Source organism: Nipponia nippon, unplaced genomic scaffold (genome assembly GCF_047370975.1).
Source record: "Nipponia nippon isolate SJK-2023a ecotype South Korea unplaced genomic scaffold, ASM4737097v1 scaffold_2, whole genome shotgun sequence".
NCBI lineage: Eukaryota > Metazoa > Chordata > Aves > Pelecaniformes > Threskiornithidae > Nipponia > Nipponia nippon.
Window position 1 is genome coordinate 1,067,181 of NW_028262336.1, and position 23,904 is coordinate 1,091,084.

The 23,904-nt window shown below is 54.3% G+C and overlaps 2 protein-coding genes across 3 annotated transcripts; both read right to left on the reverse strand.

Annotated features, from left to right (window-relative positions):
• Positions 1-4,044: 4,044 nt before the first annotated feature.
• TPI1 (triosephosphate isomerase 1) lies at positions 4,045-6,819 on the reverse strand. Its single transcript, XM_087757550.1, has 7 exons — positions 6,622-6,819; positions 5,897-6,020; positions 5,727-5,811; positions 5,464-5,596; positions 5,143-5,228; positions 4,889-4,976; positions 4,045-4,621 (listed from the first exon to the last, which is right to left on the reverse strand). The coding sequence occupies exons 1-7, from the start codon at positions 6,731-6,733 to the stop codon at positions 4,503-4,505; spliced, it is 747 nt and encodes a 248-aa protein (XP_087613676.1). The 5' UTR covers positions 6,734-6,819; the 3' UTR covers positions 4,045-4,502.
• A 163-nt stretch (positions 6,820-6,982) lies between these two features.
• On the reverse strand, positions 6,983-23,533 carry USP5 (ubiquitin specific peptidase 5). Of its 2 annotated transcripts, none has more exons than XM_087758453.1 (20): positions 23,379-23,533; positions 21,840-21,965; positions 21,485-21,551; positions 18,487-18,620; positions 18,037-18,182; positions 17,553-17,737; positions 16,860-16,954; positions 15,713-15,906; positions 15,480-15,551; positions 13,543-13,624; positions 13,228-13,353; positions 12,659-12,812; positions 12,069-12,243; positions 10,642-10,730; positions 10,309-10,431; positions 9,545-9,688; positions 9,240-9,385; positions 8,999-9,152; positions 8,292-8,376; positions 6,983-7,587 (listed from the first exon to the last, which is right to left on the reverse strand). In XM_087758453.1, the coding sequence occupies exons 1-20, from the start codon at positions 23,484-23,486 to the stop codon at positions 7,494-7,496; spliced, it is 2,499 nt and encodes an 832-aa protein (XP_087614579.1). In that variant the 5' UTR covers positions 23,487-23,533; the 3' UTR covers positions 6,983-7,493. The 2 variants fall into 2 exon arrangements, with proteins under 2 accessions (XP_087614579.1, XP_087614578.1); XM_087758452.1 differs by having other exon boundaries at positions 10,240-10,431.
• Between the last annotated feature and the right edge of the window lie 371 nt (positions 23,534-23,904).

Consider the following 23,904-nt stretch of genomic DNA (forward strand, 5'->3'; position numbering starts at 1 on the left):
GGGAATGCTGCGGTTAGTCCAGCTCCCTTTCCCTCCGGTGCACTTTGCTCCTTCGCAGTCCCCGGGCAACGTCAGCGTTAGATAAGCTGGTCCAAGCTGAGCTGGGCACGCAACCGTCGGACACGAACCTCGCTCTCTCGCAACACATCCGCCAGCCATCGCCCCTCCTGCAAAGCAGCCCGCAGTGCTCAGGGCTGTCCCCTGCCTCGTCCCGCCTGACTCCTCGGCGCTGACCTCCCGTGCTACGCTCGCCCCATCTGAATTCACTCCCTGGTCGTTAACCTGCAGATGATGTGGTTTTCCACTATATCCCCTGCAAAAAAAAAGAAAACAACCTCTACACATAAAGCACTCCAGCTCCTCTTGCCTTTGCTTTCCAAGGCTTTAAGGAGCCCTTCAGCAAATCGGTGCTGGAGCAAAAGCGGTGACATGCATTTCTTCCCGTCCCTTGTCCCTTTATACGTTAACGGGCTGGTAGAAGTTGTGTGTGCCTCTGTGCACACGTTTTATCTAGTCTTACAACAGGAACATACGGGTCAATGGCTTTGTTCGTAGATGACTAAACAATGTACAAGAAAGAAGAGAAATTATACAAGGAAACCCACATCTTTAAAAGAAAGAAATTGTATTCAGGTTATATAAAAGAAAAAAAAATCCCAAACCTAACTATACTGATCATTAAGGAGGTTGCGTGACAAGAGCTTGTCGGCAAAGGGAGACGACAGCAGCACCCTGCCGGGCTGCTCCCAGCCCGTCCCAGGAGCTGTCAGCCCACCAAAGGCCCATCTCCGCCGTCCCAGAGGAGCACAAGGGCACGATGGCCGGCGGGAACCCGAATTACGGACTCGGAGGAAGGGAGGCCCCGTCCGGGCCCCTCCCGGGGCTGTCCCAGGGGAGCCTCGGGCCCCGAGCACCTTCAGGGCCGGGGGGTCGCTGCGTTCGGGGGGTGGGACACACGATGGGATGCAGGGGGAGAGCGTCGGGATCGCACGGGACTCGTCAGGGGAGGAACCGAAGGCGGGAAAGGGAGGGATGCAGGCGATTCGTGGAGGAACAGAGGGGTACGGGAATAAAAAGGTGCGGTCGCGTGTCAATGGTTTGTGACGGTTTGCCCGGCCGTGCCCGGCGCTGATCAGCGCGGCCTGTCCCGTCTTCTCATGGAGCTCCCTTCCCGCTTTGCCCTGGGCGAGGGACTCCGAGGGACTCGTTGCCACAGGCAGGGGCTGCGGGGGGAGTCTGGGTGCCCAGGCGTGCGGGCAAGCGCGTGAGCAGCAGCGAGGATGCAGCCGGACCAGCCGGCGAGGGGGCCTGGGGGGGCTGCCAGGGAGGAGACGGCTGCCAGGGGGGTCCCGGCAGCTGCCGAAGAGGCTGGGGGGCCTGAGCATCATGGGGGAGCTGGCTACTGGGGGACCACAGGGACTGGAGAGACTGGGATCGAAGCGCAGCTACTGGGCAGACTGCCTGAGCCCAGCTGCTGGAGGGAGCCACGCTGTACATATGCATATGTATAAATGCACATATATACACATGCTCACTAGCGCACCTCCATCCTCCTCAGCCAGAGGGGGGTGGGTTGAGGCTGCCGGCACCGTGTTCGTGGGAGCGCTCGGTGTGGCTGGCCGTTATCCGTATGGCCATCCGTGTGTGTACGTGGTGTATATGCGTGTTTGTGCCTATGGGGAATACAAGCTCAGCCTGGCCACTGGCTGGGGCTGAGGACGCGGAGCCGCAGCAGCCTCTCTCGAGCTCTCACATCTGGCACAGCGCATCCTTCCCAACAGCAACCTGGTTTAAAATCCAACCACTACAATTTGCAGTGAGGATCTGGCAGTATTTCCACTCCACAGAGCTGTGGGCCTGCCAGAAAGCAGACAAAAAGGAAAAAAAAAAAAAAAAAAACCCAAGATCTGGCATTCCTGCTGATGCAGAAATTATTTTCCATGAGTTTATTCCTCATTAAACGAATGCTTTCATGCCTCTCTATTCTCCTCACAGCAGCAAGACCAATGCTCAGCTCCCATCTGGTTTTTCCTATGTAGGTCACTCTCCTGGGCTCTTGCCTAGTTCTGTGGGCAGGAGCGGGAACCGACAGCGAAGCTGCAGCCCGCGGCCGATGCCCGAGCGATCCCGGCTCCCGGCAGCCTTCGGCACAGTCCGCATCCCTACCGAGCCATCCCCGCTCCAGTCATCCTGACCCCAGTGCCCTGAGGCACCAAACTACAGCCGTGCCCCAGCAGCCTCTCAGAAACACTCCAGTTGTAGAAACCAGAGTTTTCAGCATTTTTTTTTGTTACTTTTTTTTTTTTTTGCCTCTGAAGCATCCTCCTTTCCACGTCACTCTGCACGCACCCAGAGCCAGCTCTCAGCTCTGCGCTGCAGTCAGGCTCTTCCTTCTCAGGCCATCATCTCCCACCCTTCCCTGGTTGACGGCCTTGCTTCCATCGCCAGAGCTTCCCAGCAGAGGGGTCCGTCGCCCTGTGCTTCGTAACCCCAATCGCCCCACCGCCCGTTTCGGCGCCATTTTAGCGCGGCCCGGCCTGCTCACGCCGCCTGCCGAAAGGCTCCTGCCGAGGAAGCGGCAGGGGCAGGGAACAGACCTCTGCTCCCAGCTGGGAAGGAGACGCCCCTGAAGAGCTGGAGGCTCTCATCCCCCTGTCCCTCCGAGCCGGGAGGGAGGAACGCTGTTAGCAGCACTTCAGCAGCCCAGGAGTGGACTTCCCAGGATTTTGGAGTCCACTTCCCAGGAGTGGACTTCCCACTCCGCAGCATCAGTGGACTTACCCAGATTTTCTCCTTTTTGGTCCCTCACCTCCTGCCTTTCATCCCTCAGGGGATGCTGGCAGGGCAACATGCTGACAGCCGGAGTATCGGGGGAGGACCATGCCACGGCTGCAAAAACGACTGCAGACCCGATACACAAAAGGGAAGAGGATCCCTCGGATGCGCAGGGACAGGCTGAGCGCCCCTTCGCATGTCAGCGCCCTGCCAGAGCACCGCCCGCCGGCTCCCAAGGACCCGCTGCCTCACAGCCGGGCTCCTCCTCGCGAGGCGTTTCGTTTTTCATTACCCTTAGTATGGCCTAAAGATCTCCTAGCTGGTGCAGCAGCTGGGAACTACCGTCTAGTCGTGCTTTCTCACCCATCAGCACAGGGTTGCAAGCAGGCAGCGAGCACAGCCTCAGCGCACGGCCTAAAAACCTTCATCACGAGGGAGCTGCTCTGCAAATCAATTACCAGTCCTCACACAGCATAGGGATGAGTGCGTTCCCAAGCCTGCCTGGAAAGACCGGCTCACTAATGGGACAGCCAGGTGCTCCGGCAGCTACTGGAACAGAGACACACATGGAAAAGACGCACATGAATCACCACAGGCCCAAAGAAGGGCTGTCACAGGACAGAAACAAGATGCTCAGGGCAGGCTGCAGGTGAAACCTATGAGAGCAAGATAGAGGTTGAACCCATGCAACACCTACTGCAGCAATGGTAAGCCCTCAGAGAAAAAGCCCTCAGAGAAAAAGCCCTCAGAGAAAAAGCCCTCAGAGAAAAAGCCCTCAGAGAAAAAGCCCTCAGAGAAAAAGCCCTCAGAGAAAAAGCCCTCAGAGAAAAAGCCCTCAGAGAAAAAGCCCTCAGAGAAAAAGCCCTCAGAGAAAAAGCCCTCAGAGAAAAAGCCCTCAGAGAAAAAGCCCTCAGAGAAAAAGCCCTCAGAGAAAAAGCCCTCAGAGAAAAAGCCCTCAGAGAAAAAGCCCTCAGAGAAAAAGCCCTCAGAGAAAAAGCCCTCAGAGAAAAAGCCCTCAGAGAAAAAGCCCTCAGAGAAAAAGCCCTCAGAGAAAAAGCCCTCAGAGAAAAAGCCCTCAGAGAAAAAGCCCTCAGAGAAAAAGCCCTCAGAGAAAAAGCCCTCAGAGAAAAAGCCCTCAGAGAAAAAGCCCTCAGAGAAAAAGCCCTCAAAACCCACACCACCCTCTCTTCAACCAGCTACCTCCAGAAGTAATAAATTCTGTACTCTGCTTGTCCCCCAGCTGCTGCTGAATAAGATCCAGGACATGCCTTTGCTTTTTCTTTTCATTTATTGTTCAGTACGGGACACAGGTGAGGTAAGACATCTCACAAGGGTCGAAGCTGACAGGCTCCTTGCTGATGGAGCTGAAGGATGCAAGAGACTGGAGCTCCATTTTCCTTCCCCCCAGCACCAGAGGCCCCCTCTCTCCGCAGCGCTGCAGAGAAAGGGGGAGGCACCGGCCAGGTTGACTGTGGGCTCTTACGGGTCAACAGGCAACCAAGGATTTTGCCGATTCAGAGAGGAGGCTGTCACGACTCTGCCGAGACAGGCTCCCGCTAACCGTATTGCAACATGGTGGCGGGGGTTAGCAGCACAGGTAGAACAATGACCGTGGAGGGGGAAAAGCCTCAGAGGAGGCCGCTGTACTAAGACGTGTGCAATGAAAGGTCCCTTCTTGCTTCCGTTTCTTGCTCTTAACCACAAGGGACTGCTCCTCACGGGCTGCTTCAGTGTTTGGCATTGATAATATCCACAAACTCTGGCTTGAGAGAAGCTCCGCCAACAAGGAAGCCATCCACATCGTGCTGAGAGGCCAGCTCCTTGCAGTTGCTGCCAGTGACCGAGCCTAAGGAGGGAGCGGTATTTTTAGGGAGCAGTATTTAAGGAGGGAGCAGTATTTTAAGCCAGCTCTAGGAAAGGGAGCCAGGGCACAAAGACCAGCTACACCTCACTCTGCAGACAGTAAAACTGTCTCCCATTTACCGAAAGAAGCTAGTAGGTGGTTCTTCATGCTCTGCCAACCTCAGGTTTCCTCATCAGCAGAGCATGATGCAGCAGTGAGCAGAGAAACTAAGTGCTTCCTGCACCGGAAAGTAGATTCAGATTCATTTACCTCCGTAGATGATCCTAGTTGACTGAGCAACGGCATCAGACACGTGGCTTTTCAGCCACCCCCTCAGCTTCTCATGAACTTCCTGAGCCTGCAAGGGAACACAAAGAGTCCCACTGAGGGCTGCGCATACAACTCCAAAGAGAAGGGAGAATCTCTTAGAGAATCTCTAGAGATCCTCTAAATCTCGAGTCTTTAGAGAGAATCTTTAAGAGGATCTCGAGTGGGAAGGGTCAGCCACCTTTCCCTGCTCATACCTGTTGGGGAGTTGCAGTTTTACCAGTCCCAATAGCCCAAACCGGCTCATAGGCAAGAACCACTTTACTCCAGTCCTTCACGTTATCTGGGGAGGAAGGAGAAAGTGTAAGCAAGCACAGGACCCCGTGCTGGGAAGGGGAGAGCTGGAAAGCTTTCTGGAACATGCAGGCCTTTTATTAACGTGATCGTTACTGCACGTGAACATTCGCAGCAGCCTCACAGGGAAGGCCAGGACGGCCGCTACGGCCTTCCAGTTAAGGCCAGAATGGCCGTTTCCCAAATGTCCAAAGCAGAAAAAAGCACCCGTTTCCTTCCCTTACCAGCAATGGCCTTGGTCTGTTCAAAAACGACCTTCTCCGTTATGCCGGCTTCTCTCTCATCCAGCTTCTCTCCAATGCAGGCAATGACTCCAAGGCCCTCAGCCAGAGCATGAGCCACCTTCTGCCCAATCAACTGGGAATGGCAAAGGAACATGGGAACTGGTAGTCAGACCTACTCCTGCGGTCCGACTTTAACCGCTCACCCCTCTGGCCTTCGCAGGCCCGCCCGAGCTGGGCCATCTCTCCATCCCAGGGTCACTCACCTCATCAGACTCTCCAAAAACATGCCTTCGCTCAGAGTGGCCCAGGATCACCCAGGCAGCTCCAATATCTTTGATCATAGCTGGGCTGGGAAGAAAGGAGATGACTCGCACCTCTGGGGGGAATCTCTGTCCCAGAGGCACCCCGGCTTTACCTTTCCCCGCAGGCTCACCTGATCTCTCCCGTGAAAGCACCCTTTGGTACCTTGTAGCAGTTCTGCGCTGCGACTCCGATCTTCGCATCGAGCTTCTGACGGGCGAAGTCGAGGTAGATGGAAGGGGCTCCGCAAACCACCTCTGGAAGGCAAAGGTGGTGGGTTACCCTTCAGACGGGCGAAGGGCAGACACCGTACCCAGCCACCGGCCCCAGGAGGTCACCCCTCGCTCCCGGGACGGCTCAGCCCGCCCTCCCTGACGTGCGGGGGACCCTCCGCAGCAGGACCGTCCCCGCTATCTGATGACTCGACAGAAGGCAGGGAGCCCTTTGCCAGCGGGCAGACGGGCGCCGTCAGGCCGAGGACCGGGCCCCTCCGCCGGTTCGCACGGGTCCCTCGGAGCGGGCCCAGCCGAGGAACCGGGCGAGGGCCCGGCCGGGGCGGAGAGGGCAGCATCGAGTTACACCCGGGGTTGTAACCGGCTTCGGCGGGGGCCCGGCCTCGCAGCCCGCCCCGGCGGAGACGCGGGGCTCCGGGGCCGGGCGGGGGCAAGGCCGAGGGGCCCCGGGGGTGCAGCCGCACGCGTCCGCCGGCCCCGCAGCCGCGGATCCGGTTTCGCGGGTATATTTAGCCCCGCCGCCGGGTTATATTTAGGCCCCCGCCGCCCTCTGACATTTGCCGTTCCCCCCGCCGGGCCCTCAGGCGCCGCGCGGGACGTGCGCTACGTGCGGCCGCGCCCTCACCGGTGTCGGCGGAGAGCTTGGCGCCGTTCAGCGTCTGGATCAGCTCGCCCAGGCTCTTCTTGTCGCCGTTCATCTTCCAGTTACCCCCCACGAAGAACTTCCTGGGCGCCATGGCGGCAGCGCGGGGGAAGCGGCGACCGGTACCGGAGGAGAAGCGAAGGTCAACGGCGGCAGCGCGCGCGCGCGCGCATGGCTCCCGCCGCCCGCTTTTATTCCCCCGGGCCACGCCCCCCGATCACGCCCACAAAGCCCCGCCCCTTCCCACTGGCCACGCCCCCCGCCGCAGCCCGCCACACTCCGCCGCCCCCAGGCCCGCCGCGACGCAGAGGGCAGAGAGGAACCAAGCGGGGAAGGTGAGGGGGAGGAGGGTGTTTTCCACTTTTATTTCGTCCCTCGTGTTATTTTGGCGTGTGAAGGGCAGGCTGCTGCTGGCGGCCCGCCTCGCTGCCCGCCCCGGCAGGGCAGGCGGCAGGACATCCCCCCCCCCCCCCCCCCCCAGAAGCCACACGTACACACGAGCCCCCTCCTCCCCTTTCCAGACAGCGAGGAGGGGGCATCACCCCACCGAGCAGCAAAGCTGTGTGGCACAGGGGGGTGGGGACAGTGAGGACATTTCCTATAGAAACAGATAATTCCCGCCCCCCCCCCCCCCCCCAGATCCCTTCGCTCACGTCCACGGGGGCTCCAGCCCCCGGTCAGGGAACTCTTTGTCTCCCCCCGTGTCTCCACAGAGAGGCCATGAAGGGACGAGTGGGGAAAGAGGAGCAGGGGAAGAGAAGGGCCCTGCTCTCATCCTCACTGCCCTCACCCCTTTCTCCCCCCCCCTCGCCTTCAGCCCGCTCGCCCCCCACCACCCACAGCGAGAGGATCTTCTAGCTGGGAATCCGCTGGTAGAAGTAGATGTAGCCCAGGTCCTTGGGGGGCTTCTCAGAAGCACAGACTTTCTGGTCGTTGTAGATCACCCACCTACAAGAGAATCGTTAAGGTTGGAAAAGACCCTTAGGATCATGAGTCCAACCGTTGACCTATCACTGCCAAGCCCACCACTAACCCATGTCCTCAAGCACCACATCTCCCTGGCTTTTAAATCCCTCCAGGGATGGGGACTCAGCTCCTGCCCTGGGCAGCCTGGGCCAGGGCCTGACAGCCCTTTCGGGGAAGAAGTTTTTCCCAATATCCAACCCAAACCTGCCCTGGCGCAGCTTGAGGCCGTTCCCTCTCGTCCCATCGCTTGTTCCTGGGGAGAAGAGACCAACCCCCACCTCGCTACAGCCTCCTGTCAGGCAGTTGCAGAGAGCGATGAGGGCTCCCCTCAGCCTCCTCTTCTCCAGGCTGAGCCCCCCCAGCCGCTCCTCCCCAGCCTTGTGCTCCAGCCCCTGCCCCAGCCTCGCTGCCCTGCTCTGGCCACGCTCCAGCCCCTCCATGGCCTTCTTGGGGTGAGGGGCCCAGCGCTGAGCACAGGATTCGCGGGGCGGCCTCACCAGTGCCAGATACAGGGGCAAAAGAGGCAGAAGGGGAGCTCAGGGATGCCATTCCATGGCTAAGACACAACTTGATTCCCCTTGCCTGCTCTCGTCCCCGACCCCCCAACACCTCTGAAGAAACAGGGGAGGACGGTGACTTAAAGCTGTACCTCAGAGTCTCCTTACACTGCGAAAATCCCTCCTTACCTGCCCTCTTTCTTGATGTGGCAAACGTAGTGTCCGCACATAGTCGAAGTGCCCATGTGGCTGATGAAGGCAAACAGCTGATATTCTTGGGAGGAGAAGGGAAGAGAGGAGCGATGAGAGAAAGCAAGGCTTCTTACCCTGAAACACCCTGTGCAAGGCCCTCTCTAGAAAAGGATCCCTGAAGGGAGCTCTGCTGCGTAATAATTTAGAAGTGGGGCTCCGTCAGGTGTGACTGTGAGGATTTGGTCCGAAGGCCACATGGGAGACGGTAACTGCCACTGAGCCTCCTCTCTTCCGACAGTTTAGTTGGCCCGTGGGTGCTGGGTGGGTATCGGCAGAGATTCCCCCTCCCTATGGCACCCAGCGGCCGAGCAGCATTGGCACCCATTCTGCACGGAGACTGGAACCTGGTTTTTCAACGGGAGCCTGAGGAACAGAAAAGCCTCCCGGGATGACTGGGAAAAAGCAGCACGGCCCTTCCCACCTTTCGCTTGATGATGCCTCCTCTGCCTCTCTCTTACTGGCTCGCAGGGTCTAGACCCTACTTTGCCATCCCTCTCCTTTTCCTCCCTGCTTCCACCGCACCAACCAGACCAGATCTGTGGCAGCTGCTGCTGCTAAAACCCGTGGTACCGCATGGATTAGGGAGGATAAAGCCATGTTGAGTTGGCACCCCAAAATCCACATTCCTACTGCTTGGAACTCACTTCCAGGCCCGTCGCGCACTTTAGGACCCACAGGGACAGATTCAGAGATGGACTCGGCTGCCGAGCGCCCCTCCGAGATGTCCATAGCAGCTTCTGCGTCAAGGTCATCAATGTGACTGAAGATCCAATCCACAGCACGCTCCAGACTGTTGTTCTGGAAGGAAGAAGAGAAGACGCTGAACTTGGGAATGCCTGTTCCTGCGGATATCCTTTCACTCCGACATTACCCACGCCCTCTCACCGTGGCTCTAAGCGCTTTCATAGCCTGGTCCCGGGAGAAGCCCATGGAGACAATGGTGGCCACGCTGTCTTCTGAAGGAGGGTCCGGGCAGGCAATAGTTGACCCTGGTCCACTGGATCCAGGGAGAACTAACGGGTTAGCAAAGTCTGCAGCAGAAAACAGAATTACAGCTCAGAGCAGTCAGATCTCTCCAAAAGGGATACAGTCTGTGGTCCCAACTACTTCAGTTTTCCACTGCGGCAGCAGGACGGGACGTACAACAGCCCAGATGCAATAAGCTTCACCACGGCCACGTGGTCTCATACCTGGATCATCCATATGTGACATGACCCAGTTCATGGCAGCCTCAACCCCGCTGTTCCCTGTGTAATACACGGCTTTGCGGCAGGCATCCATGGGAAAGCCCATCTCCACTAGCTGGATAATCACTGACTCATCCAACATGGGTGCTGTGGGGAGACACAGATTAGAGCCACCCACTCCCACCCAGCCCTGCCTGCTGCGTTTTCCGCAGTGTCGCACCCCCCCCCCCTCCCCAGCCACCGTTTTCGGCCTTCGTTTCTCTCAGGTTCCGTCTCTCTGCTTTTCTCATCCTTTGCTACCTTTCTTCCTCACAAGTCTCGCACACAGGCACCCCAGGGAACAAAAGGATTCAACGCAGGAACTCAGGAGCACTGGCTCTTCCCTACCCTCCCAACCTTACCTCCCACTGTGTTTCGTGAAAACAAAATACCTCTCCCAGTTAAATCTTGTATCGACCCCAGCTCTGCCCCCTCTAAACGCACGAGACATGCCACCTCCCCATCTTCCACGGAACAGGAATCAACAAACTCCCTTGCATAACTCCCTTGCATAACAGGGATGCAAGGGAGGCAGCCGGCATTCGCTGACAGAGGAACAGGGAAAGTCTGAGCAGGTGGAAACCGCTAGCATGGGAGACAAGACAAGGAGAGCAAGGAGATGAGTCAGGCATCAGGAAGAGAGGAGGAGAATCACTAACATGTCGGAGAGGAGAAGTGAGGGGAGCAGAAGGAGTCGTCGTCCTCGTTGCCATAGAACCCCAGGCTACCTTTGGGCTCGTCTGGTGTCACCAGTGGGGGTGCGATGTCTGGCATTTCTTCTTCTCCATCTTGCAGCCCTGTTCCCTGCAGTGCAGAGATATCCAGCTCCTCTGGCATTTCAATGGAGACATCTGCAAGAGAGAGAGTCTTGCTCAGCCTCCCCATTGGGGCAGAAACAAAGGACTGGGTTGGGACACCTGCAAGGGTAAGTCCCTGGGGACGCGACAGGCTACAGTCTGCAGCTCCTTTTGGGGTAGTTACGTTCCTCTCTGCTGTAATGACCACGATACCCATATATGACCCCCAAAACCTATACGTTCTATACTTCTCATCCTTCTTACCAAGCTTTTTGGGCACCCAGTCCAGACCGAAAGTGAATTTCTTGATCTGGATCACCAGATAATCCGGGAAAGAGGCGAACCGTGTTGTTCTGAAAGAGAGAAATAATACTTTTAAATACTTTGGCAGCAATGATTGCGGGTACCTAGTTGATTCAAGAAAGCAGGGTGGAGGCACGTCCTAAGAGGGGATACACATATCTGCGCAGCTCTCCTATGCCGAGTTTCAAGCTCCTCAAACGCAGCACCTAAAGCAGATGCGCTGACAAGATGAGACAGAGTGCAACATTTACAAAATCTTGGGGGACGAGGAAAAATAGTACATGTTCTCTACCTTCCGATCCTGTATTTCACAAGCCTCCTCAGATTTTAGTATTTAATTACAAGTCTAACCCTTAAGGAATGTAGAGGAAATAACATCTTTTATTAGACCGACAGATACAGCTGCAGGAACTGACAACCTTTCAAGCACAAGAGCACTTCTTCAGATACAAAGCAGAGAATTTTAAGCTAACTGAATTTGATTGAACATTATTTAGTTAGACAATTTGAGAGAGGGGGTGTCTGGAATCTATGAAACAGAGGGGAATGTTTCTGAAGGGAGAAGCAGCAATAAGAGAGACAGATACTTATTATCGGGGGATAATTGTAACATGCCGTAAAATTAATGTAAGCAACGGTATATATGCAATGCTAATTCCTACAAAGTGTTTGAACATGACTCACTACTTAAAAGCAAAACAAAATGTTACTTTTCAATGTGATCGAGTTACTGACTGTTCGTTTATATCGCTTAATAACAGAATATTTGTTAGAAAAACACTTCCAGTTCTTGGAGGACCACTCTTTCGTTGCAGAAGAACAGTCGGTAGCATCACGGCAGGAAGCTGCTTGAGTTTGTAATCTCACTACCCCTTTGCACTGTCGCATGTGCTGCAGGCAGCGAGACAAATTAAAGCTGCTTTTTAAACCTTGCTATTAGCATTTAAGTTAGCATTCTTTAAGATAACTCACTTGTCTGTTCCACTCAATGTTTTGCTCAAACTTTAATAGCTAAAAACTTCCCTGAAAGAAATTTTAGAGACCATGCAAGACCAGTGTTGCCACACTGTCAGTACTGATTTTAAAGCTAAATTTTGAATTTAGAATAAAAGCTGCTAGTTTTCTGGAATATCACAGTATTTTCATAGCCCCTCAGCAATGGAAATCAGATGGTAAGGATTTCACTAGCACTGCTGGTCTGCCCTTGGGGGCAATCACTTCGGCACCGGCAGACGCGTTCCCCCTCTGCTTCAATGTTCCCTGGGCCCAGGGCGTGGAGGACTACAAAGCTTTGGTAACGCTTCTTCCCCAAGCAACTAAAAGAAGTCCCCAAAGATGCAGCTATTGCCGGTTTGTCACAGCCTGGCTGGTAACTCACACCCACTCACTTGAGAGCCACAGACTTGGCCTGCAAGGCTGTGCTCCAGAAATCATCCACCTGCTCTGGAGCTCCATAGGCCTCTAGGCAGGAGCTGAAAGGCACCTTGGCTCGCACCAGCTCAGGCAGCGGCTGCTTCTCCTCCTCCGCCTGCCGCTTCTTCTCCTCATATTCCAGTAGTTCATCTAGAGAATAAAGCAGAGGAGTCAAGGACCACCTCTAGGTACCTACAAAGCACCTGGTGTAAGCTACAGCCAGAGGCAGAATAGGCCTATAGATGCACGCCATCACGAACGGAGCACAGAGCAGACAACGTCTTCCGGAGCGCTGTTCTGCTACAGCAGTCCTGTTTTGCTGTTGAATCACAGCCCAGCTCGTGGTGTCGGAGGGAAAGGTTCTAGAGGGACATCACCGCGTCACACCACCTCTGAAGAAATCAGCCCGATCCCACTAAAGCAGGTGAAGGATCGATCTGGCCTCAGAAGTGGCAAAGCCAGGCCTTGAGGCAGCCCTTTTCTCATTTAAGGAGCTCTGTAATAAAAGTACAATATCCAAACGTAATCATGTTTGCTACTGCTCTGGCCTTGGCACTTTACTGACCTTTGTTGAGTGCAGCATCCATGGGCACAGGCAGCTGCATGATATAGTCCACGCGCTGGGTGTATTTCACTTTTTCTGTGGCCAGGCACTTCAGCTTCTCCTCCACCAGAAAACGGAAGACCTCATTAGGGTTCTCCGAGCTGCGGCAGTTCCTCTGAAGGAGAGATCAGAAAGATAGATGTAACATCAGAACGGCAGAAAGAAATACCTGCAGTAGCAGCGGCTCCACACAGGACGTGGCTAAAGATTATTGACTTCTGTACCCAGTCCCCTGGAAAAGACAGCAAAGGGTAAACTAGAGCCAACTTCTGTACCCCAGGCACCCACGCCGTCCCTGCTCCTAAAGAAGACAATTTACATCTCCAGCTGCGCCATTCCCAAAAGAGATTCCTCCAAGGAATCTGCCCTGAAAACTCCTCCTCTGCTCCCGCAGGTGCCAGCTGGCCCGTTTCCCTGTGTTCTCTCTCCGCTCCCATTGCCAGCTTCTCACCTCCGCTCCTCACCCCCTGCTGTGGGGAGAAAACAAAGCTGGGCTTTTCCACGATTTGACAGATAAACTCAACCATTACCTCCACCATGTTGATGAAGTGCAGAAAAAATTCCTGGGCGTCCTGCTGTCGGTTAGTGGAAAATTCTGGGTGCCCCTTTCCAATGAGGGACTTAAACATGCGTGGAGCAATGCCGTTTTGCATACCCTGCAAATAACAAGGTGGAAGAGGAAGGCGGTCATAATTTGCTAAGCACGTGTCCTGGCATGTAGCACTCTACTCTTAGCCATGCTTTTCTTCAGGTGACAGGGCCCTGGAAACGATGTCTTCAGAAAGGGTTCTCTTTCCATCCCCACGTAACACACGCATCACGAGGATGCCGTATCCAAGTCTCACCTTCTGATCGGGCTGCTGTTCCCCATCTGCAGAAGCTGGCTTTGAATACTCCCCAGAAAGCAATCCGTGGCCCAGTTTGGCTCTGGAATCATGAAAAAGTCACTGTTAGCATCAAAAAGGTTTCTGCAATCCCACGTACTCCAGGAGCCACACCAACCCATCCAGCTCTAACGCTGCCATGGACTGTCAGTCTCAGACAACAGCTTTCTCTGCTGCACCAGCCAAGATCATCTTATCTGTGTTCAGTTTTGGGCCCCTCACTACAAGAAGGACGTGGAGGTGCTGGAGCATGGCCAGAGAAGGGCAACAAAGTTGGTGAAGGGTCTGGAGCACAAGTCTTATGAGGAGCGGCTGAGGGAGCTGGCGTTGTTTAGTCTGGAGAAGAGGCTGAGGGGAGCCCTCATCGCTCTCTACAACTGCCTGAAAGGAGGCTGTAGCGAGGTGGGGGTCGGTCTCTTCTCCCCAGTAACGAGTGATAGGACGAGAGGAAACGGCCTCAAGCTGCGCCAGGGGAGGTTTAGGTTGGATATTAGGGAAAACTTCTTCACCGAAAGGGTGGTCAAGCACTGGCACAGGCTGCCCAGGGAAGGGTTTGAGTCTCCATCCCTGGAGGTTTTTAAAGAACAGATAGACGTGGTGCTCGAGGACATGGTACAGTGGTGGACTTGGCAGTGCTGGGTTAATGGTTGGACTTGATGATCTTAAGGGTCTTTTCCAACCTTAATGATTCTATGATTCTATGATTCTATGATCTTGGTCTGCTCTCTGGTCCCATGAGACACCATTGACTTCAAAGTTACTAGGACTTCTGGGCACCAATCTCAACCATTGCTTGCACAGTGGGGAGCACAGAAGGGAACAGCTTCCTTTTCCCCACAGAAGGGCAGCTGGTGCTGAGCCACACCACAGCTGCCTAACAGCCAAAGTAAGCTGCAGCCTGACATGGGTAAGGTAGCGGTGTATCCATGTAGGAGACAACAGGGCAGGGTGAAATTGTCTGAGCCAGAAATAGCATCGCTGCGAGCAGACTGATCGCATTTTCCCAGGGGAAAGATCAAGAATGACTGTGTGAGGCTCTTAATGGACAACAGTAACGTTCAGCGATTTCCTCCTGTGCTCAGACTCTCCTGCTATTCCACTGCACTCCAGCCCCTCCCCATCGCTGCTGCCATTTGTCTGGAACCAAACCCTACCGATTCCTCCCTTTGCCCAGGCAAAAAATCTTTCTGGCTGTCTCAACTTAATCCCCTCCTCAGTGAGTGCCTCACCCCAGGCTGTCCAAATTTAGAATCCTCTCTTACCGCTGAACTCCCTTCCACAGATGCCACCTTCCATTCCTCCACCCCAAACCTCCATATACTGCTTCGCTAGTTTGGAGCAGATACAGCACAGAATTCACGTATTTAAAACGCAACACCCTCCCAAATCATGTGTTCCTTCTTCTGTATATTCAAATCTTGTGTTCCTCCTTCTGTATATTCTCCTGCTATTGCTTGCACAATACCTCTTGCAGGAAGCCTCTTTAAGCATATATAAATTATCCACTGAGAATAAAGTTGCCTAAATCTGTGTATTTCTTTGCTCTTAGCCATCTCCCTCTGTTGCAGACAGCAAGCACCTTTTTGCTGTCACGCAGACAGAATACGCCTACCAGAAATCTCCCCGCGGTAACATGGTACTGCGTTCCCCACATAACACATTTAAGAGCCTCTTGTGAACACTGAGGTGCGCTCTGTCCTCTCCATCTAGGGCACTCAGCTGAACTTTCTTGGCTTAGATCCTTATTGATCACTGAGGATCAGTGTCTCTGGTGATGGACACGGAAAGAGAGAGGCGAGGCTCGAGGGAGAAACCTGCAGCAAAGCACAATGTAGCAGCGCAGAGGGGACGCACCCGGGCAGCCTCAGCCTTCCTTCTCTCACCAAAACTCTACGTACACTTGTGTGCTGAAGTCCTGTGTTGGGTCCGAAGGTGCACTTTGGAATATCTTCTCCAGCTTGTCCACGTACCTGCAAAGCAAAACGGAGCAATCTAAGGGACATATGGGTTCATTTAGCAAAGACACAGTTCTGAGCCTGATTACTGTAAGAGAAGCTCCCAGCTCTAGGAGACCTTTGAACCGATCCCGGGGATCCCAAGCTAATGGAAAGGAGTGATTAAGCTCACTTACTTTCTCTGGAAGTCTGGGATACTGAACAGCACCTGCATCACAGAATTGAGGTAGCAACTATTGCCCAGGTTGCGGATACCAGTGTACCCAGGCCCATAGAGGGGCTTGAGCTGCACGCCAGACTCCTGGATGAGCTCCCACTCCCCGATGCGCTGGTTCATGTCTATTTCCAGTTCTGTCATTGTCTTGTCTGTCTGTGGAGGGAAAGAACAGGAAAAAAACTCAAAGAGGACTCAAGGGAACGTCAGAGGTGTGAAAAGTGCAATGCTGTAGAGAAACATAGAGTCAAATCCGTTCTGGTTTATTAAATTAGAAGAGGAGGAAGATACAAGAAATATCTGAATACCTGGGACAGAAAGAGGAATGACAGGAAAGAAGGGAGAAACCAGCGAAGTTGGGGCAGGGGCTGGAGCACAAGGCTGGGGAGGAGCGGCTGGGGGAGCTGGGGGTGCTCAGCCTGGAGAAGAGGAGGCTGAGGGGAGCCCTCATCGCTCTCTGCAACTGCCTGACAGGAGGCTGGAGCCAGGGGGGGTCGGTCTCTTCTCCCCAGTAACAAGCGATGGGACGAGAAGGAATGGCCTCAAGCTGCGCCAGGGCAGGTTTGGGTTGGATATTAGGAAAAACTTCTTCACCCAAAGGGCTGTCAGGCCCTGGCCCAGGCTGCCCAGGGAAGGGGTTGAGTCCCCATCCCTGGAGGGATTTAAAAGCCCGGGAGATGTGGTGCTTAAGGACATGGGTTAGTGGTGGACTTGGCAGTGCTGGGTTAACGGTTGGACTCGATGATCTTAAGGGTCTTTTCCAACCTTAACAATTCTATGATTCTAAATCTGAATCACCCCCTGTAAAGGGGCATGGAAATCACAGCCTAACACTGAATCTAGGGAACAAAGCGTGGCGCCTGGAAACCTTCCTGCCCACAGTACTGACACAGAACTCCAAGGAAAGAAACCTGAGGGACAGGAAAGAAAGGCAAAAAAGGCAATGAAAGAAGAGAGGGAGATGAGACAACTCGCTGCCTGACAAAACCCAGGGTTTCTTGACCAGGAATGGTTCTGCATAACCACAGAAAAGCTGGGATCCAGCTAAGACACCTCGGAGTTGCTTCTCTCCCCCTCTGGGCCTACGGAGGAGCATCCCCCTGCCTCACCTTCTGCATCTTGAGCATGTCAATCCCAAAGTGAGCAAGGTGTTCTGCCAGGTTGGGATCCAACACCATGTCATCCTCGTCGTAGGAGTAGACGTCTGCGCAGGAACACAGAGGAAAAAGAGAGACTTTCAATGGCCTGTGATCTAACGTTCACTGCCGGATGAAGAGAAGAGAGTGCTCAGAACCGGGTGTTTTGACAAACTGAGCAGTTGGGGCTTCTCTCCTTTCTCGTGAGAGTAGCACGAAAAGACAGAATACTGAGGTTCCTCCAAAACACGTGACAAGACCAACAATTTCGTCATTGATCAAGGTACAAAGGCACATGTATGTCTGGAGCGAGGAAAGTGGGTTACTGTGCCATATATTCTCTACTCAGGCTTTGCGCATAAAATTCTTTGATAAACATCCCACCACAGAAAATAAGATGGCAACCTGGGTAACTATTCTAAACCCCTCCAAATTACAAGGGAGGGGAGGAGGAAGGCGAGGTTGTATCAGCTGGTTCTTTGCCTGCCACAAGAAGCAGGTCAGAGCGGGAGAGTTCATGAGAAGATGACACGGAATGTTCCAGGTCACAAGATGGGCAACACCACCCTAATTCCTGGAAATCCTCCCTGACTTCCCTTGTCAGAGACCACAGTCAGCCTGAGCGGTGCCTGGCATCTATAACCCTCACCAGATCCCCCTTCTCACCAGCCCCATCAGGAGTAATTGTTCCCAGTTTCACAGCCAGCGGGTAGCCAGTTTCCCGGTAATGCTCAACCGCGTGATTGTTGCCACCACTGCCATCAAAATAGCGCCGACCACAGAGGATGGCTCCATCGGTCATGTTCAGCCACAGGTTCTCCCTCATGTCACACTTGCTGCACTTCCAGCCACTGTTGACAAAGAACAGAGAAAAAGAGATTAGGGTGAAAACCTTTGGGTTCTGCCTCCCAAGCTCTCTCCATTACTCCCCGCTGACCGTAGTATAAGCAATCTCATTCCTCTTTTACTTCAGAACACTGAGCATCCCGAATTACCTTAGTTTGCCATTTCCCCTGAATTTACTATGACAAGGCACGCTCAGAGACTGGCAAAAGAAGTCTCATCTGCTGCTGCAGTCCAGGACAGAAGAAGGTGATGGGGGCGGGTCTGGGATACAGAGCGACACGGCTTGTTTCAGTACTATGCTCACCACGGTGGGATGCGGACATCGTTCTGAAGTTGGTGCAGGGAAAAAGCGTGTTTGGATATGCGACGAACCTCCCCATCCCAAGCCTGCACCTCCTGCTTCCGTGAGGCTGAATCTGCTGTCAGGATGGCCTCGACTGCACTGGCAATCTGGAATTAGGACAGCAGGAAAAAAAATGAAGGGCACAAGGCAAGAAGCTTCCAGTGCCACAACACTCCACATTTAGGCTCAGATTGGCAAGTCAGTTGTGCTAGGGCAGCGTTTGGGAGCCTCAGTCACAAACCAGGGCTCCGAAATATAAAGCGCTGTATAAACATATAACAACCCTGTTTACTCCAAGCTGAGACTTCACAGCGGCTCTGCAGGACCCCCTTTACAGGACAGCAGTTCCTCCTCTGTAACGGTGCATTTCCTCCTTGCCAATAGAAAACACAGCCCTCCACCCAAACATACCCTGTCTCTGACCATGTCTGGTAGTCCCTCCAGCCCATCACGAGGAATATCCAAATGCTCTGGGAAAATTACTATTTTTACATCTTCGTCATATTCAAACTTTTCCTCTGTAATGTCAAATCCACCTTCTACACCTACAGGAAGAAAAAACATTGCGGTAACAGGTAAAACTAAATAGCTTCCGTGGCCTCTTTGCCCATAGCTTACATGAAATAAGGCACCATGACTAAGGCAAAGCTCTAGATCAACGATCCACAATCTTTCTTCTGTTTCTGGATCCCAAAGTTTCTGCTGGAGGTGTGGACTTCACAGGAGCAAATACAAGCCTAGCGACAATAGGTTTGCTTTTCCCAGCTCTTTTTTACAGACGCTTAGAAGGAATCTCCAGACCCTGACTACAACCAGAAAAAAAGCCCTGCTCTAGGGAGACGGTCACCAGAACAGAGCCATGATAAAGCACCGCTCTTCATCCTTTGCGGTATATCCAAGAGGATGAACGGAGATATGCATGAAGAGATCATATTCTAACCCTGCTCGAAGGTCTGGTCTACCAGCATCTTTAAGGAGCCTGGCTCTGCTTCTTGCCTCTTCCAGGAAGGACAGTTCAGAGTCCTGAACTTAAGCAAGGAGAACCAGGAGTTCCTCTGGAGCCAGAACATCCAGAATTACAGAAAAAGTCTTAGGAAAGGTATAGCGCTACTAGTTCCTCATGCCCACCTAGCATGCTTTCCAGAGATTGCAACAGAAATGGGAGTTCCAGACAGAAGGGGTTATTTCCCAGTTGTCAAGAGTCACGATGGACGGTCACCAAAAAGCGACATTTGCAGTGGAGGGAACAGTTTCTGATTTATAGAAGTAATCAGGAAAAAACCTTGGCCTTTCCTGTTCTCCGAGCATTGACACTTTACATCCCAGAAAGGAACAGGCAGAAGACATGTTGCTTACTAGCAGCCTTAACCCCCTATGGTTTTTTTAACTGAATTTCCTTTATTTCTTTAAAAACGGCATGCCGTGATTGCAATAGATCTCGACAACAGATCTCTGAAGATCCGTCGCTGCAACAAATCTCTGAAGGGAATACGAGCTTTTGCTGTTTAATGCCTCAGCCTCCAGAATCCTGTGTGTGACACAGTTCTGGTAACCGTTACTGCATTTAGTTAAAACATTGACAAAAATACCCGGTTCCCACAATATCTCCTGCAACTCTCCCCTCGAATACCTACATTTTTAGCCTATGCACAAACTGCCATGTACGAAGGCAGTTGCTGCAAGTCTGAATGATTTTAGAAATACCTGAAAACAGTCACTAGCATCATGCAACAACGTACCCAGATAATCCTCTTCTGTGCCTCTTCGGCACACCCCAGAGAGATCTCCGGTCACCACTTCATCGAGTAAAGCAATACACAATCCCTCGGGGTATTACACAATGCCTGAACTCTAAACAAACTAAAACTGAGGTCCCCTCGGGTGGTTATGTGAACCTTCTGAGGCTCCGGATGAGGAAGAGGGTCTTCAGCCAGCAGACTGCCTCCTAGCCCTTTTCCCCCCACGTACAGGCAACAGCTCGCCATGAGGCACGCTGCCTCCCTCTCCACGGTTGTATCGAAGCGCCGCAAACTCCAAAAGTCGTTCAACCAACATGCGGGCATGGGAGACAAGCGCTATAGATTTTTTTTTTCCCCATGGAGAGGGAAAGCTAAGCTACAGAGAGATCAAGGGCTACATTTTGCAGCCAGTAACATTTTGCTCCTAAATCTTTCTAGTACTTTAAAAAGTTTCCCATGTCAGGATTAGCTAAACCACCACGGTTTAGCTAAAAAAGAGGAAAAAAAAAAAATCTCTCCTGGATTTAAGATTGCTGCCTCGCAGGGCTAATACTGTCTTTTATTCCCTCCCGCTCCGTTCACGCCGCTAAGCTGTTATCACAGGCAGCTATTTGCTGACCCAGTGACAACACTTGTCTCAAGACCTCTGTAGAATCAAGGATGCAGAAATAACTCATAATGCAGACTGGGCCTCACCTCTCCAAAAGCAGCACAATCATATACATAAAAGCACTGGCTATCGGGAGAAACGTAGATTCTAGTCTCAATTTTGCTCGACGTAACCTTGGGGACTTCATTCACCTCACCGTAAAAACAGGGAGCAGCTGAAAGTCTTAACGTTGGTGTTTGCGTTGTGGCAGCAGTGGAGTCGCTGGGCGTCTGCCACACAATGGCACAGCCAGGGAAAAAGTGAGCAAAAAGCAAGATGTGCATGGTCCAGGTTCTGGATTTCCCTCTAGTGGTCAGCTTCCAGCAAGCCAAGAACCTGTTACTGCTAAAAAATGTTCCTATCCTCTGCTTTATGGCTCTCCGTAATGGTTCAGAAATTACTGCTCCGAATAAGCAGCATCTTCACCGATTGCCAAGACAGCCTTCGCAGTCGGTGCGAGAGGTAATGGAACACCAGCCCTGCTCTTCCAAAAATGGGCTTGTTTTTAATATTTTAATGTTCACGTGTGTTTCCTCCAGCATCAGCCTTGCATTTCAAAGAACTATCGAGCCCAAAGTGTTAATACAGCATTTACCAGTAATTTCTTCCCCGTCTATATAAATAACCCTAGTTCAATTTCTCAGAGGTTTAAAAAATAGTTTTTCTATCAGAAACTTCAAACTCACTTTTCTCAGACCTATACATTTCATCAAACTTACTTCAGCCCCACACTGGATGCATCCCTAAAGCAACAGCCCCGCACTGGTTATACCCACACCAGGCTGACTCAGGCACACGGAGTTACGAGAGGACGCGAAACATATTTGTCTACAGAAAACACGATGCAACTTTGAACACAGAACAAAACGACCACCTCAACAACTGGTTTGCTGTAACTGCCCACCTACGACACGCTACAAAAGGTGAAGAAAGGCAAAAGAGACGTGCCACGAAGCCAGGCAGCTCCAGAGAAGCTGGTCCAAAACGAGAAGGACGATATGGTACACAAGTGCTTTCTTACCGATAGCCAAGCGAGTCGGTTTCTTCCTTGGGGGGTCCCCAGCACTGGAGTTGGTGTCTTCTTCCTTCTATCGTGTTGAGAAGGAAGAGGGAAATAGAGTTAGGGGGACAGGCAAGCTGTGGCAAGCCCCAAGGACTGAAATTAAGCTACGCGGGAAAGAGGCCAGGCAGAAATAGCGCGGGCAATCCATACAACAATTCAACGTAAGCAGAGCTGAAGGACCGGTGCACCTCAGTTCACCAAGAAAAACATCGGTTGTATTTGAGGAGAGAAAACTCTTTCTGACTGAATACAAGGACATAGCCCAGCTCTCAATTTCAGAACAGGTTTCACTGTCGGTATTTTTATTTCTTACCGGTTTACGTGTTCTTTTGAGGTGCAGGTAGACCCGCTGGCCTGTTTTCTGATAGTGCTTTTCCACATACTGCTTCCCAAAGCCCAGGAACGTGTTCATGCAGATATACAAGCCGCCATCGGACTCCTGGAAGGAAGGAGAGACAAAAACTGAAGGGAGGTGGTAAAGAACGCCATCCCAACTGCTGGGACAGGCACAGGCTTACCTCTAGGAACACCATTCATTATTCATTAACTCATGGCTACAGCTCATTCCTACATACCAGCCACTTAGTGGCTAGTCAGAATTAAGATGGCAAGCCCCAACTTGGCTGTCCCCAAAAAACAGGTACTGCTGTCAAGATGACGGATTTGAAAACCAATTTGCCTGTTCATTCCTGGCAGGATGCTACCGAATCAGGAGGGCCTGAGCTTCCTCAGAAGCTCACCTCGCAAAAGGCCCTTCGCACGCTCGGTTCACGCGTGCAGAGCGCGGTACGATCGTTACCAGCAAACCCGTGCCGCCCTGTCTGAAAGCGCCAGTTCCCAGTGCCGTAGGGGGCTTTGCCGAAGTACAGCGGGAGGAAGGTTAACAGACCACCGTTTATTTTTGCTGCTGCGTTCAAAAGCTGGTGAGCAGCTCCGAAATGGATAAGGAACGAGCCCTCCCCATCCCAGAAGAACCTGGAAAACGCCTCGCTCGTTCGGCAGAGACACCCTTTTTAAATCGAAGAGGCGAGGGACCCAAATAGAGAGGCTGCAAAAGAAGCCCTCAGCCGGCTTCCCAGCAGCTGGGGCAGCGTCGGAGCGGGGAGCGCAGGGCCAGGCATGGCCGTGGAGCTGGGGGAGGGCGAGAGGGCCAGGCTGCCGTGCGCTGCTCCCCCGAAGGACCCCGATCTTCCAACCACAGCCCGTTTCTTCTGGTGGGGCCGGAGCCTGCGGAGGAGGCCAAGGCGGGGGGACCTCGCCCTCCGCGGGTCCGCCGAGGGCAGGCGGGGGTCGGGAGGGAGGAGCAGGGATGCCGGCGGGGTGGAGACGGGTGGAGAAGGGACCACTGCCATCTTAATGACACAGCACCGGCTCGCCCCCCGCCTGCCGGGCCACGCCACGCGGTGAGGCCGGAGGGGGGCGGCTCAGACCCGGGCGGGGCGGGACCCCCGGTCCCCCCGCCGGCTCCCGGCGTGGCCCCCGCAGCCGGGTGCGGGGGATCGGGGCTGGGGGGGGGGGGGGGGCGGCACCCGCTCTCCGGTCCGGCGAAGGGGGCGAGCGACCTGCCCACGCCCGCTCCGGCCCCAGAACTACATCCCCCAGCGCGCCGCGGCCGGGAGGGGCGCGGAGCGGGGCACGCCGGGCGCTGTAGTCCCCGAAGGGCCCCGCGCTCCGCCCGGCCTCGGGCCGCTCCGGCCGCCGGGGAACTACAAATCCCATGGTGCCCCGCGCGGGCGGCACCGCCCGCACACCACCCCCCCTCACCCACCCCCGACGGGCGGGTGGGCCGGGAGCGGGCCGGAGCGGGGGGCAGCCCGGCGGGGCGGGCGGGCCGGCGGCGGCGCGCGCTTACCGGGGTGTCAAAGGAAAAAGCGCACTCGTCCTTGTGGACCCGGTCGCCGGCCTTGGGCACCCGGATGGACGGCAAGACCGAGAGCAGCGCCTCGCTCAGCTCCGCCATGACAGCGGCTGACTGCGGCACCGCCCACAGCCCCACCCTAACCAATCCAAGCCCGCCTGACCACGCCGGGCTCTGACCAATCCCGCGCCGCACGGGAGAGCCGGTAGAGCGGTTCGCCCAATCGCAACCACCCTTGGGAGGCGGTGCCGGGCTTCTCGACCAATGGCGACGTAGAGCGCGGCGGGGGGGCGGGGAGCTCCCCGAAGACTGACAGCGGGCGAGGCGGGGACGTGCCGGGCGGAGGCTGCGGAGCGGCCGAGCGGCCCCCCCCCGCCCCGTGCCGGCGCGAGAGATGGGCGTTCCCGGGGGCGGGACGGGGCGGGCCCCTCCTCCGTGCGGGGGCCAATGGGGAGGCGCCGCCCGAGGCGCGGGGACCAATGGGGCGGCGCCGCCCGACGCGCGGGAGATTTGAATCGCG

Excerpts from the sequence above, each read along its gene's own strand:
- USP5 (XM_087758452.1), bottom strand. The coding sequence starts at position 23,486 with ATGGCGGAGCTGAGCGAGGCGCTGCTCTCGGTCTTGCCGTCCATCCGG. Across the intron at positions 21,966-23,378 it reads CTTTTTCCTTTGACACCCCG|GAGTCCGATGGCGGCTTGTA; the intron begins GTAAGCGCGCGC and ends CCTTCCTTCCAG. Across the intron at positions 10,432-10,641 it reads CTGGGTGCCCAAAAAGCTTG|ATGTCTCCATTGAAATGCCA; the intron begins GTAAGAAGGATG and ends TCTCTCTTGCAG.
- TPI1 (XM_087757550.1), bottom strand. The coding sequence starts at position 6,733 with ATGGCGCCCAGGAAGTTCTTCGTGGGGGGTAACTGGAAGATGAACGGC. Across the intron at positions 5,597-5,726 it reads TTTTTGGAGAGTCTGATGAG|TTGATTGGGCAGAAGGTGGC; the intron begins GTGAGTGACCCT and ends TGCCATTCCCAG. Across the intron at positions 4,622-4,888 it reads AACTAGGATCATCTACGGAG|GCTCGGTCACTGGCAGCAAC; the intron begins GTAAATGAATCT and ends CTCCCTCCTTAG.